The following is a 12,502-nucleotide window of genomic DNA, read 5'->3' on the forward strand; positions in this document are numbered from 1 at the left end:
TTTATTCCTGTAAGGTGTTTTGATGAAGTATGATGAGGTAGCAAATAACTGAACTTTTTTTCCATACTCCAGCAAGTATCTTGTTTAAAAAAAAAAAAATCCTTTGTCATTTTATAATCAATTGACAACATGCAACAAAGCAGCGCGTCAACTAGGTCATTGCAGTAGCATCAGAGCCACTCACAGCTCATATCATGGTAGCAGTTAAAGCAGCAAGGCATAACAGGGGAGGCAAGTGTGGTATCCATTTTCTATAGTAAATAACACAAATCCAACTTATTCAGATCCCGCCACCCTCTCTCACCTATACACTACCTCTGTATAGTTACCCCTCATTGTCCGCGGATTCACTCTCTGAGGCTTCTCCCTCCTGGCCCAGAAACGTTTGACATTGTATGCCCCAGGTTTCCACAGCAAGTATCTTGTTAATTCTACTGGAGGTTAGCATCAGATTTTCTGTTCTTACCAAAAAGGCCATCTGAAGCATAGTAACCTTGAGTCAGTTGTTACAGGTTAATAAATTGTCAGCTCTGCTGATGCTGGGAGCATATGGAAAACTTTTTTATTTCGCTGTTTCCCTTTCAGAGCACAGAATAGAAACATTGAAAAAAACGAATTGCTGGGTGATGTTGCACAAGTGCTTGAAATGCTCTTTAGGGGCCTGATCTCAAAGGCTTTTGCACACTCAACCCAAAATTTACTCTGGTATTCCAGAATGCGGAATCAAGAGTGATGTGATTTTTCTTTCAGGTGGGATTTGGGCACCCAGAAATTCTGCCAACATAATGGAATTTCCATTTGAGTAAAAATGCTCTTAGGAATATGTATTCGACATTCCTAGGTGGATCCACTAGAAATAGGTTTTGGTGTGGTAATAAGGGGACACCACAAAATGATTGTGTTGCAATAGAAGTGTTTTCTCCAAGTAAAAAATATTGTCTTAGTAGAGAAATAAGGCTTTCAATTGCAGAGGAACTTTTGCTCCACTTTTCTATATGCAGAAATGTTCATCTCTTACAATCATGTATATATAAACAGCTACGCAGACGAATACTCCAGGGAATTCCTAAAAAGTCAGATTGCTCCTAAACGTAGGAGAAACACTAAAGGAGCAACTTGCTTGCTTTTGTTTGTTGTTGATTTCCACCGGGCCTAGAGTCAGTGTAGAATTTCACACTGGTGGTAATCGTATTCAGATACATTTAGGGAAAGTGATGCTCAGAAGAGAAATGTTGAATTCATTGATGTTTTAGTCATGTTACTAGTAGCCTTTTCTTGACCTGAGTAAACCAATCATGATGGCTTTTAAGAAACAAAATATGGCTGTGTTAATGCCTAGTTTGTAACATGGTGTCAAATAAGTGTTAAATCCGCAAAAGGTCAGTAGTGACATTAAAGCTATATAGTTTGGCTCTTATAAGAGCGCCCAGTGCGTAACCTAACTAGAACTACATTGATGTTTTACAGCGTTTAAACAGAATTGTAAAATAAAGATGGGATATTCTGATCTCTGGTGAGACATAGTGGCATGAAAGTGAGGTTTTCTGTGAAAGTAGGGTTCAAGTTAAGAGTTTTCAAGCCCTTAGGAGCCAGGCACTCCCTTGTTGGTGGAATCTAGTTAAAGTTGCCTTGCAATAGATGGAAAGAATATAACGCTCCAATGTTCATATTCAAGTATTCTTTCACTGTCCTATTTTTCTCATTTGATAGATACTTTGTAATATCTTAGCAGTGGATGGTGTCAATGAACCAGACATCCTTGCAATTAATGGAGGTAAGGAATGAACATTTTTGTCAAACTCAGTGAACACATGAAAGCTGCATTAAATGTAAATTTGTGCAGGGTGAAACATTTTCTTTGTCATGATAAAAGGAATAATAAAATGAGGGCTTGATTTGAGTAACAGAAAACAATTGGAGGCTGTAAGCATGCATGTTAGACGTTGCTCCGCAGCAGTCTGCCAGAATATTTCACATATTTATAGAGGTCTCAGTTTTATAAATTAATGTTGCCACCAATTTAGGTAATATTTAAATACAATCTTCTGTTGCGTGCCTGCAAAAACTGTCTTTGAAATGTGAACTTAAATAATACAGGTTTCATTAAGAAAACCTAGTGTGCACATATCGGTAGGGACACCAATATGCCCCTTTCCCTGCGCACCCTGATAGATTTCAAAACACAGATTAGGGCTGAGATTGTCACAGCTTTAATGTGAAGTTATATATGGATATTTACACTGTTGTTTAAAAGAAAATATTATTTTTATAGAGAGGACCCACCAAGTCTAAACAGAAGGTTTTGGTCAGGTGACGTGGAGAGCCCAGTGACCTTATAATTAATTTGCTACTGTGTTCTTCAAATAATTCTGCAATAACTTCCTGGCCCATGACAGAGTGAAGTATTAATTATTGCCACAGTGAACCGGCATGGGTAATTGGAAGTTCAAATGCTTGCAATCTCTGATTATCCCTCCTGACTGTTATGTAGTTTATCTTAAAGTCAAGCAAACTAAAGTTGACAGCAGTGAAGTGTCTATATCCATGTGTAGTCCTTAGGTTGGCCTGTTGTGCAATTGACAAGTATATCAGTCTTATGCAGGTATAATGCTTCTTTGCTCTTTAAACGGTACAAAAGGGGGTGGTGATGGACGGAGCATCTGAATCAATCAAACACTCACCCCAGTCAAAAGATCTGGGTTTAATCCATCACCGTTCTTTAGCCCACTCTGCCACCCCAGTTCAGACATAGCCATATGCAAATGGTTGTATGTTCTTACCACGCATTCCGTTGCAGCGCATGCCTTTACCACGCATGCGTTACAACGGAATGGTATTTCAACGCTTAACCTTTTCCTCTATTCTGCCGTGGTGACGTCTTACGTCGTTAAGAGGAAGCAGAAGTTTCTTTCCGTTTCCTCTTAACTGACGCTGATTGCCCGCACATTCTGACATTATTTCAGGTGAGGTTTTTGTTTGGGGGGGAGACCCCCCCCAAGCCCTCCTTTTTTAATTTGAACCTTTACCACATATGCCTTTACTACATACCTCGTAGTAAAGGTATGGGTGGTAAAGGCATTCGTGGTAACCACGCATGCGTTGTAATGCACGCGTGGTTAATGTATTCGTGGAAACGGCCTAGTTGTAGTGGCCGTTTCCCTATGCAAATCAGTCTGACCCTGTGCCTCATGGGAACAGTCCAGCCCGAACTGTCAAGCCATTTCTTCCCTGGACCGGAAACAAGCTTCCGAGGACCGCTTTCTGGCATTCCAGCCTTCTTCACCGTCTTGCTTCAATCCAGTGGCAAAGTGAGCAAGGGACTCACTTCTGAGCATACCCTGCCACGCCATCACCACCCCCTTTTGACCGCCATAAGTGTGGCAGGGTATGCTCAGACGTGAGTCCCTTGCTCACTTTGCCACTGGATTCAAGCAAGCCGGGCTGAAGACGGCTGGAATGCCAGAAACCGGTCCTCGGAAGCTTGTTTCCTATCCAGGGAAGACATGGCTTGGCAGTTCGGGCTGGACTGTTCCCGTGAGGCACAGGGTCAGACTGATTTGCATATAGCCATGTCTCAACTGGGGTGGCAGAGTGGGCTAAAGAACGGTCATGGATTAAACCCAGATCTTTTTTTTTTTCCAGAACAAAAAAACCCAGATCTTTTGACTGGGTGTGAGTGTTTGATTGATTCAGATGCTCCGTCCATCACCACCCCCTTTTGTACCGTCTTTGCTCTTTAAAGGCTGCCTTGCTGTCCCAGATGCAGGCTAGAAGTGAAATGCTCTGTTATAAAGTTCAGTTATTGATATCACCATTCTCTCTCTTTCCACTAAACTATCATTTGGTTTGTCACGCTTGGTGATGACATCATTACCTGTGGTCTAGTGATTCTCCTTCTGCTTTGTTAGATTTGAGTCACAAAAGCTTTTGCGCACGTAAATTTGATTTATATGGGATTAATGTATTTCCCAAAAAGTTCAGAAATCATACCCCTCATTAGGAGAAATCCTAGCAGGATTAATTTCTGAATATTTTTCTCCAGAATGGATTTGGCAATCAAGCTCTTTTCCAGCAATTTTTTGGAATGCTTAATTTGAATTTACAATGTACGATGGACCTCTGAGTGGATAAGGCATGGATTAAAATCACTAATTCAATGTTGGAATGGAGTAAAATCACTACTTCAGTGTGTTGCTTTTGATTGAGTATAAAAACGGAAAGCAAAATTAACAAATTTATTATTATAGTGACTTACCAATCATGGCAGATAGGAGGTGCTTTTGATTTGTCCACAGTAAGAGTTCTGTTGGCAGGCATTCCCCGTGGTGTTTGCAGTAAGACTTTGCAAAAGTCCAATAAGTTTTGGATTCAAGTTAAGTTGGAAACAGTGCCTCATCTCCAAGGAACCAGTATTTGTCTTCTGTGATTGAGAGTACTCACCCTAAATAAATAGGACATTTTGATAAAAACTAATCGCTGAATGTAACAACATCTGAGAGAACCTATTTAAAAGATAATTATTCTTTAACAGTACATTTATGTTTGATGTCATTACTGCTGAGTTACTATAAACATAACAATATTATAACATAAATATCTACAATTATCTGTTCACCTAATGAAGCCTGAGAGTGCTCAGTGAAGCCCATCTGTCAAACTACCCAAGAGGGACAACATAGCCTAACTCATGATTCTCTAGCACTTTAAGGCATACTGTTGAAATGATGGGTCTACATAATGAAGAATGTACGTGTCGCTTGTTGTGGCCAATCCTAACCACACTCAGTAAATTTCTCATAACAATGCCTGCCTGAGACACATGTATTTCAATAGCTCCCCTTTTTTCACACCCAAGAAATCTGGGGTAGTACATATGAACATTTATTTGAAGATAGTCTGGTGTAGACTATGAATAAACAAGGAGTAAACAATACAAAACTAGAAGCATAATGCCCTGCAAGAATTCCCTTCTTCCTACATCCTGGTTATTAATAAATATCATTGAAAATTCTACCCTCACAAGACTTGCACTACATGTGTAGAAAATATGAATGCTGAAGGCAGACATCCTGTAGCCAACATGGTTAAGCTTTATCTATGAAAATCCAGTTTACATCCAGCCTGAAACCCTGCTGGAGAAATAACAAGCATTCTAGAAATGCTTTTCTCTCCTTTAACCGCATGCGTGCTAGCGGTTTTCCCGCTGAGCGCTGCGATTTTAAAAATCCCGCGTTACGTGACGAGGACAACTTGTCACACGCACAGTGCAGGTAACGCCCATGACGAGCTAACCTTGTCACACGCATCAAAGGAGTTAAGAGAGCTGAAGACTCCATCCGTACAATGACTTTTGGAGGTATCGTGAGAAAGCGGCATGGATATTCCCTATTATACATACATTGCTCTACCTCTGTGTTAAAGCACTGCACGTTATGAGTGTGAGAAAGTGCATCTTTTGACATGGTTAGCCCCCGCTTTGTGCCTGGAAAATTGTGAAGTTTCGATTGTAGTGAACAGGGTCCCTGCCCACTAGGTTCCCTGTGCCAATGCTTCTCCCCTAAAACTGTTCCACGATTGGCCCTTTAGGCTCCTTTCCCCTAGTAAATGGTACTTGAGTACCTAGGGCATGGGGACAGAAGAGAGTCCCCTAGGGACCCCTCACCTAGGCCATGTAGACTGCCACTGCAGCATACATGCCCAGGTGCAGACAAAAAGGACAATGTCGACATAGCACACTGCTTGTATGCCATGCCAGCCAGCACTGCCTAAGGTTTAGGTAAGTCACCCCTCTAACAGACCTTTCAATCCTAAGGCAGGGTGCACTATATCTCAGGCATGGGCATGTCTGCATGAGCAGATATGCCCCTACAATAGTGAGGTATATTCCTTAATATTGTAAGTACCAGGGAAGCCATAGAGAGTACATGGTCTGGAAGCTCGACAACTCGAGTTCCACAGCACCATGATGGCTTACCTGAATACAAGAGTGTTTGGTACCAAACCACTTCTCTCAATAAACCCACACTGATGCCAGTGTGGGATTTATTGCTACATGTACTTAGAGGGCACCTAAAAGGTGCCTCCTGAAAACCTACCAACCCTGGTCGGAATATGAGGTGTGCTCTTTTTCACCAACTTCATTTCTCAGATGGAGGAGGCAAAGTAAAACACATTTTACAGTGCCCACCATCTTTAAAATGGTGGGATTTATCTAATCATGGCTAGGGCTATGCCCCCCTACCACAGAAGGGTGGCATAATAGTGGATGTAGCCACCCCAGGTAAGGAACCCGTTGGTCCCTACCTGTTACTCCCCCTGTAACACCCCAAAATGTAGTATTTAGGTGGCTCCCCAGACCATGAAACTAGTTCCTACTGACCTAAGAAAAAAAGGATGAAGAAGACGCTGTGCAGAGAAGACCGACGCCACCCACTGACTTTTCCCCAACCCTACCGGCCTGTCTGCAGCTTCAAAGACTCTGCGAAGAGAGCCACGTCTGTTCTGCAGCCAGCAACCTCCACAACCCCTGGGAGGACTGCCTGCCTTTGAAAAAGACTAGACCTCACAAGGACAGCGGCTTTGTCCACAAGAAATCAACACACAGGACTCTGGTGCCCTCCAGCATCCGAACTTACCTCTGCTGTCACTGGTGTTCTTCGTGGAGCCTCCGGTTTGACACCTGCAGCCCGTTTTCAAAATGGAGTTCCACCTTTGAATTGCATTGGGCACCAAATACTGTGTTTGCACCCTGCACTCGGCCGCCCCTGTGCTGCTGGTCGTGTATGTTTGGTGCTGCCTTGTGGCCCCCCATGTGCTTGCCTAAACCTCCAAAGTTTGAGCCCAGCTAACGTTTTACTTACCTGCAAGCCATGTGTCTTCAAGAACCGCCAGTCTTTGTTGGGTAACATTTGGCCCGACCTCCAGATTTGACATCTGCTCCAGGCCGTCTGCTGGTGGTGCATTGCTTGTGCTTACCTGAACCATGCCCTCTGCTGACCCTGAAACCCGAAGACTGGAATTGTAAGTTGCACCCTTACCTGTAAAACCCCATAGGTATGTGTGATACACTGTATTTGTTTTGTTATGGACAGCTGAACATTTATGAAAAATAAAAAAAAGTTAAAGAATGTTGGATATATGACAGCAAATATATTGAATTAGAAAACCGCTTTTGTGTGTCGTGTTTGAGGTTTTACCCTGGAATATTTATTTCTTAAAAAATAAGTGAGTTTATAACCTCTTCCTGGGCGGCTGCTGCATCAGTAGTCCCCATGGGCAGCAGGTCGATGTACCAGGTCTTGCTTCTTGGTGCCTGCTATTGCAGGGAAGTAGCTCCTGTACTCTATGGGAGATTTTTTGGCAATTAGCAAAGCACTGGCAGCCCTCCGGATTTCTTGAGGTCTGTAGAGCGACAGGACAAATTAGTTGCTACATGAGGGTCGGGTTGGCGACGAATCAGTCATACGCCTCGGTTTTCGTGTCAGCAGTCTTCTTCGTCCACTTCTTCTTTTGGTCCGTAAAAATCTGAAGACCTGGTATCAGGGGGGTCCACTAAATACTCAATTGGGATTGAGGTTGTAATAGTCAATTGGATACGTACCCCTGGGGTCACTACACCCCCTGTATGACTACTTCCTGGGGAAATGGGCATAACCCTGTCCCAGAATTCCTAAGTTTGCCGACACAAAGATGGCTAACTCTGAAAAGTGATGTCCAGCTCCGATTAGGCCACCTTAAGTGTGGTACTAACCTGGGGGTGGGCACGCCTACCTGACTAGCTAACCTTCCCGCCATCCAGGTACCAAAGTGCTGTGGAGAAAGAAGGTCAGTCTCCTCTCCTGTGAGGGAAGCCAGACTCTCATTCCAAAAACAGTAGCTTCTTTGAAGCTCCCCTGCATTGGAATTCTAATCAGCAGGTCTTCCTGTGGTAGGGGGTGTTATCACCCTCTTCCTAAGAAGGCCTTGTTGATGACCACCGGAGAGCAAAGGCTCTCACCCTTGGAGGGGGGGGGGGGTCAGACACTTGTCTCTGGTGGCAGGCTGGCAGAAAACAGCCAACACACCAGGGGTTGGTAGGTTTTCAGTGGGCACCTCTAAGGTGCCCTCAGTGTGCATTTCTTAGTAAATCCGACACTGGCATCAGTGTGGGTTTATTAATACGAGATGTTTGATACCAAACACCACTATTTTCAGTGAAACCGTCATGTAGCTGGGGAACTCGTTTTCACCATTGTCCAGAACATGCTTTTAAAATGGCTTCCCTGGTCATTTGCAATATCTAGTAATGGAACTAGACATCTCAGGGGTACATCTGCTCAAGCAGCTATGTCCTCACATACAATATAATACACCCTGTCTCAGGGCTCAAAGACCTGCTGTAATGGTGACTTACATATATTAGATGCAGTAACTTTGGCAAGACAAACAGGAGTGTGTCATGTCAGATTTTCACTCCTGGTTTGCACTGTGTCACACAGCCTGCAATGACAGGCTGTGTGGAATTTGTATGTGGGTCGCTTTGGGTGGTATAAGATATGCTGCAGCCCTTAGAGACCCTCCTTAGTACCCATGCCCTAGGTACCCTGAATACCATTTAATAGGGACTTAAAGGGGTGCTAAAGTCCTTTGCCAATTGTAGAACAATTAGACAACTCCTTGTTATAGGCAGGAGCTCTGGCACTGAGGTCTGGCTAGCACGCCTTAGTGCACTGTCAGAGTTGAAAATCAGCATCTAGTAGCTAAAAGGGGGGCAAAAAGTGAGTGTGTGGGGGGTAGGGGGTAACTTCAACAAAAGCCTCACCAATCTCCTTCAAGACGCAAACCATCTACCAATTAGGGTACCTTACACATGCAGGGTGATTGGTTCACCTGCCTTTTCACCTATTTAGATATATTTGAGGTTTTATTGTGGGGCATTGCTTTGGGTACACTGTTATCACATTGACCTTTGTGAGAAAGTATTGGACTAGTATGTGTTGTTCCAACTTCCCTGTCACCTGACCCCCTTGGAGGACTTTTCTGTATTACTTGTGCAATACAAAACACCCCACAGAGCACATTAGAATGAACACACCCCACACATCCAGCACAGCACAATTAATTTCACATAGTTTACTATCACTGTACTCATACCATCACTTCCCGCATGAAATGTTACATGGCCTGTATGTGGTATCATAGAAAGAAGATTTCATGGAATACCATTATTGAGAAACTATTTCATTAAATTGTTTAATGGAAATTTTCAGAGTGAATGGCATTTACCTTTTTGTAGAAACCACTTCATATAATGTCTTTTTGGTTGAAATTGGTGTTTAAATGCTTATTTGTTATGTGTTAATGCAGTGTGTATATGTTTTACTTCCAGAAACCGTTTTGTTGGAGATATTTATTTCAGTGCTTTAATTCAGGAGATTTTATTTCATATTTTAATCTTTTACATTGTCAAATATTTACTTTGGATGCTTTTAATTCGCTGACCCATCACCACCCATAAACACCATCCATTCTGACCCCCTGACAACCCCTAAACAATATTTATCCCTAACCACTAAAGCCCCTATCACACCTAAGCTACGCTCATCCCTGAAGCCTAAAAGCCCCTTCTATGCCAAAAATCCACCACCTGTAAACCATAAAATCCCTCGCTACCTCTAACCCCACCCATTCCGAAAACCTAAAATACCTTTCTTTTCCTATATACCCCTTAAAGCACCTCAGCACACTCCAACTTCATCCATTCCCTGAACCCTAAAAAACCCTCACCGCCCTTAAACACCAGCCATCCATGAACCATAAGAACTCCTCACCCTAACGTACTTATCACTTAACCGTAAAAAAAACTTTCTACATTTAAAGTCCACCCTTTCCTGAATCCATAAGCTCCCTCACCATTCTACGCTCAACCCCATTCTGAACCCTAAATATTCTTTTCCACCCCAGCCACTACCCTTAATGAACCTAAAAAACCCTCACCAGGACTAAACTCTGCCCTTCCATGAACCCTAACACTCCTCAACACCCTTACACTCCACCCTTGCCTGAGACTTAAAAACACTTCATTCCCATAAAATCATCTGTGATTCCTAAAAACTCTCAACACCCCTACAGTCCACCCTTCTCTGAACCAGTGGCACAGCCCCACTGTATTTGGAGCAGTGAAAAAGGGAAAAAAAATTAAATAATGTTATTCTCATTTTCTTTTTCATTACTGCGGGGGTATGTTAGGGCGGGGCAGGCTCTTGGTTCTAGGAGGATTAGTGGTTTGTGCACACTTAAGTGTGCATGGCTGCTTGGTCCGCCGTCTTGGCCGAGCCAAACAGTCATGCACACTTTGCATATACCCTTCCAGGCTGTAATGTACAGCCTGGTGGGGAATATGCACAGGCTCCCTGTCCCCATTTGAGCGCCGATCCACGGCACTCAGACCAATCGCAACGTTGTGATTGGCTTAGGGGAGCCTGTGTGCCTGGGTGCTTCCTGCAGCTTCTTCCTGAGACGGAGGAGAGGAGTCAGAACAGATAAGTGGGTTTAAAAAATATATTTTTCATACTCCCCTCCCCCCCACGCCACCCCCGTTCCATAGCTGCAGCCACTGCTCTGAACCCAAGAAACTTCTTACCATGCCCAAACACCAATTATTCCTGACCCCTAAAAACACCTCATCACCATAAACATCATCCATCCCTGAACTCAAACCCTCCAGGGCAGTTTTAAACTCTGCCCTAGTTCAATGTAATTTTGTTTATTTCCTTAAAGCTATCTTTCCTTTAAAATGTTTCCTTTTTCTATTTTTTTGTATTTCATTAAAATTGTCTTTCCTTAAAATTGGTTTCCATGATTTGGTTTCCTCCAATGTGGTTTCTCAGTTGTTATTTTATATTAATTCACACACATCGATGTCACACCCTAACAACCAACAGAATACATTAGTTGTAATGATCAACATATATCCAAAATAGCCCAAATATGCCATATGGTTTGCCATCAAGGTTCTCAACAGCACTTACCACAGACAGACCTCCCATATGAGCATTGGGCATGTCTGTTGACTTGGAACACACTTAACCTCTTCACTGCAGTGGTTATTCCGCCGCAGTGCTAGACATTCCAATCGTGGGCCTGGTCATGACTGCTCCCGGCCGTCATGAGCACACGCCCACCGTCGTCATGAGCATGGAAGAGGTTAAGCAGTTGGTAAATCACTCCAAAATCTGCACATATGACACCAAATTGTAAATATATAGCTCAGTGAATAAGACATAACCACCTACCATAGAATAACGCTAGAGCAGAATACACATAACAATTGTTATCTGTATCGGACTCCGGCCTGCATTGAAACCTCAAAAACATAAGGATGTCATCAGACAGTTGGAAACACTACAAGGCATTTGTTTCTGGACTTAACTTTTGTAATGTATTTATCATGTCAACATTGTGAAAGATTGATGTTTTGCTTGATTATTATATCAGTAACTTGATTGTTATATTCAAGACATTATTTATGCAGGAATTTTGTTTGCTGTGATTGTGACTGAGCATGTTTAAGACATCACAGTGATGTTTATTTAAACCCATGATTTGTAAACACTTTCTTTTTCACTTCATAGCTTCTGCTGCTCTTGCACTATCTGATATTCCATGGAATGGACCTATTGGTAAGTGGAAACAAACCGAATTGAATGCACATAAATAAGTCTCACAATTCAAAAACTCCATAACCCTGCCCACGAAGTCCCTCACTTCGGATTTACTGTGTGGGTCACTTTTTTGTTATGAAAGTTTTGTAGAACAAATAATCACAATTTGTCACATGCCTATTCTTTATGTATGTCTTCATCTTCGCTTTCCAATATTTCTAAACCATGTTGTGGCCTGACGTGTACACTGCTTTAGCTCATTTCTAGGTCTGTGTCCCATTGTGTATCATTCATTTATCATTTACAGTACAACAAATGCATGCAACTTATGTACACTGCTCTGTCATTTATTTTCTATCATTCTGAACTTTTTGTACAAAATGCTAATGTTGCTCAATCGATACATTGAGGGTGTGTGTTCTTGTAGGAGTTCACAGCTCTCCATGTAACACTATGTAACATGTTAGTTTCTTGTGACTCCCCCTAGGGAGCATATTATCTCTGTATGTTACCTATAGCGGCGCCCATATATAAAAGTACAATGCAGACTATCTCCTAGTCATTTCATTAAACTGAAAAGGAAATAAATATTGTGCTACCACAATATGAAGCGTCAGTAGGTCCATCATATTATGTTTAAATTATGCAATCCCAGAATTTTTGATCTGTTTAGAAAACTACATTTAGGAGCCCAAAAACTCTTTTCACTTGCTGGAATATTTTAATTCCCTTGAGTGGTTTCATTATCTTGTAAGTCAAAGGTCACCCCTCTCTCAAGCTGTCCTTAAGATAGTTTGCACCACACAACTCCACACTGACGATGTCCACGGACGAAACGTCAGCGAGGTCACATAAGTCCC

General features: G+C 42.5%; 1 protein-coding gene across 2 annotated transcripts in view; it reads left to right on the forward strand.

The window, feature by feature from the left end:
* The window catches only part of PNPT1 (polyribonucleotide nucleotidyltransferase 1), a 524,718-nt gene that overhangs the window by 24,448 nt on the left and 487,768 nt on the right, over positions 1-12,502 (forward strand). For both annotated transcript variants that reach the window (XM_086927497.1, XM_086927498.1), the window contains exons 6-7: positions 1,711-1,774; positions 11,613-11,660. In XM_086927497.1, the coding sequence (XP_086783623.1) occupies positions 1,711-1,774; positions 11,613-11,660 (112 nt within the window). The remainder of the gene's footprint in view (positions 1-1,710; positions 1,775-11,612; positions 11,661-12,502) is intronic.

This window comes from Lissotriton vulgaris, chromosome 6, assembly GCF_964263255.1.
Source record: "Lissotriton vulgaris chromosome 6, aLisVul1.2, whole genome shotgun sequence".
Classification (NCBI taxonomy): Eukaryota; Metazoa; Chordata; class Amphibia; order Caudata; family Salamandridae; genus Lissotriton; species Lissotriton vulgaris.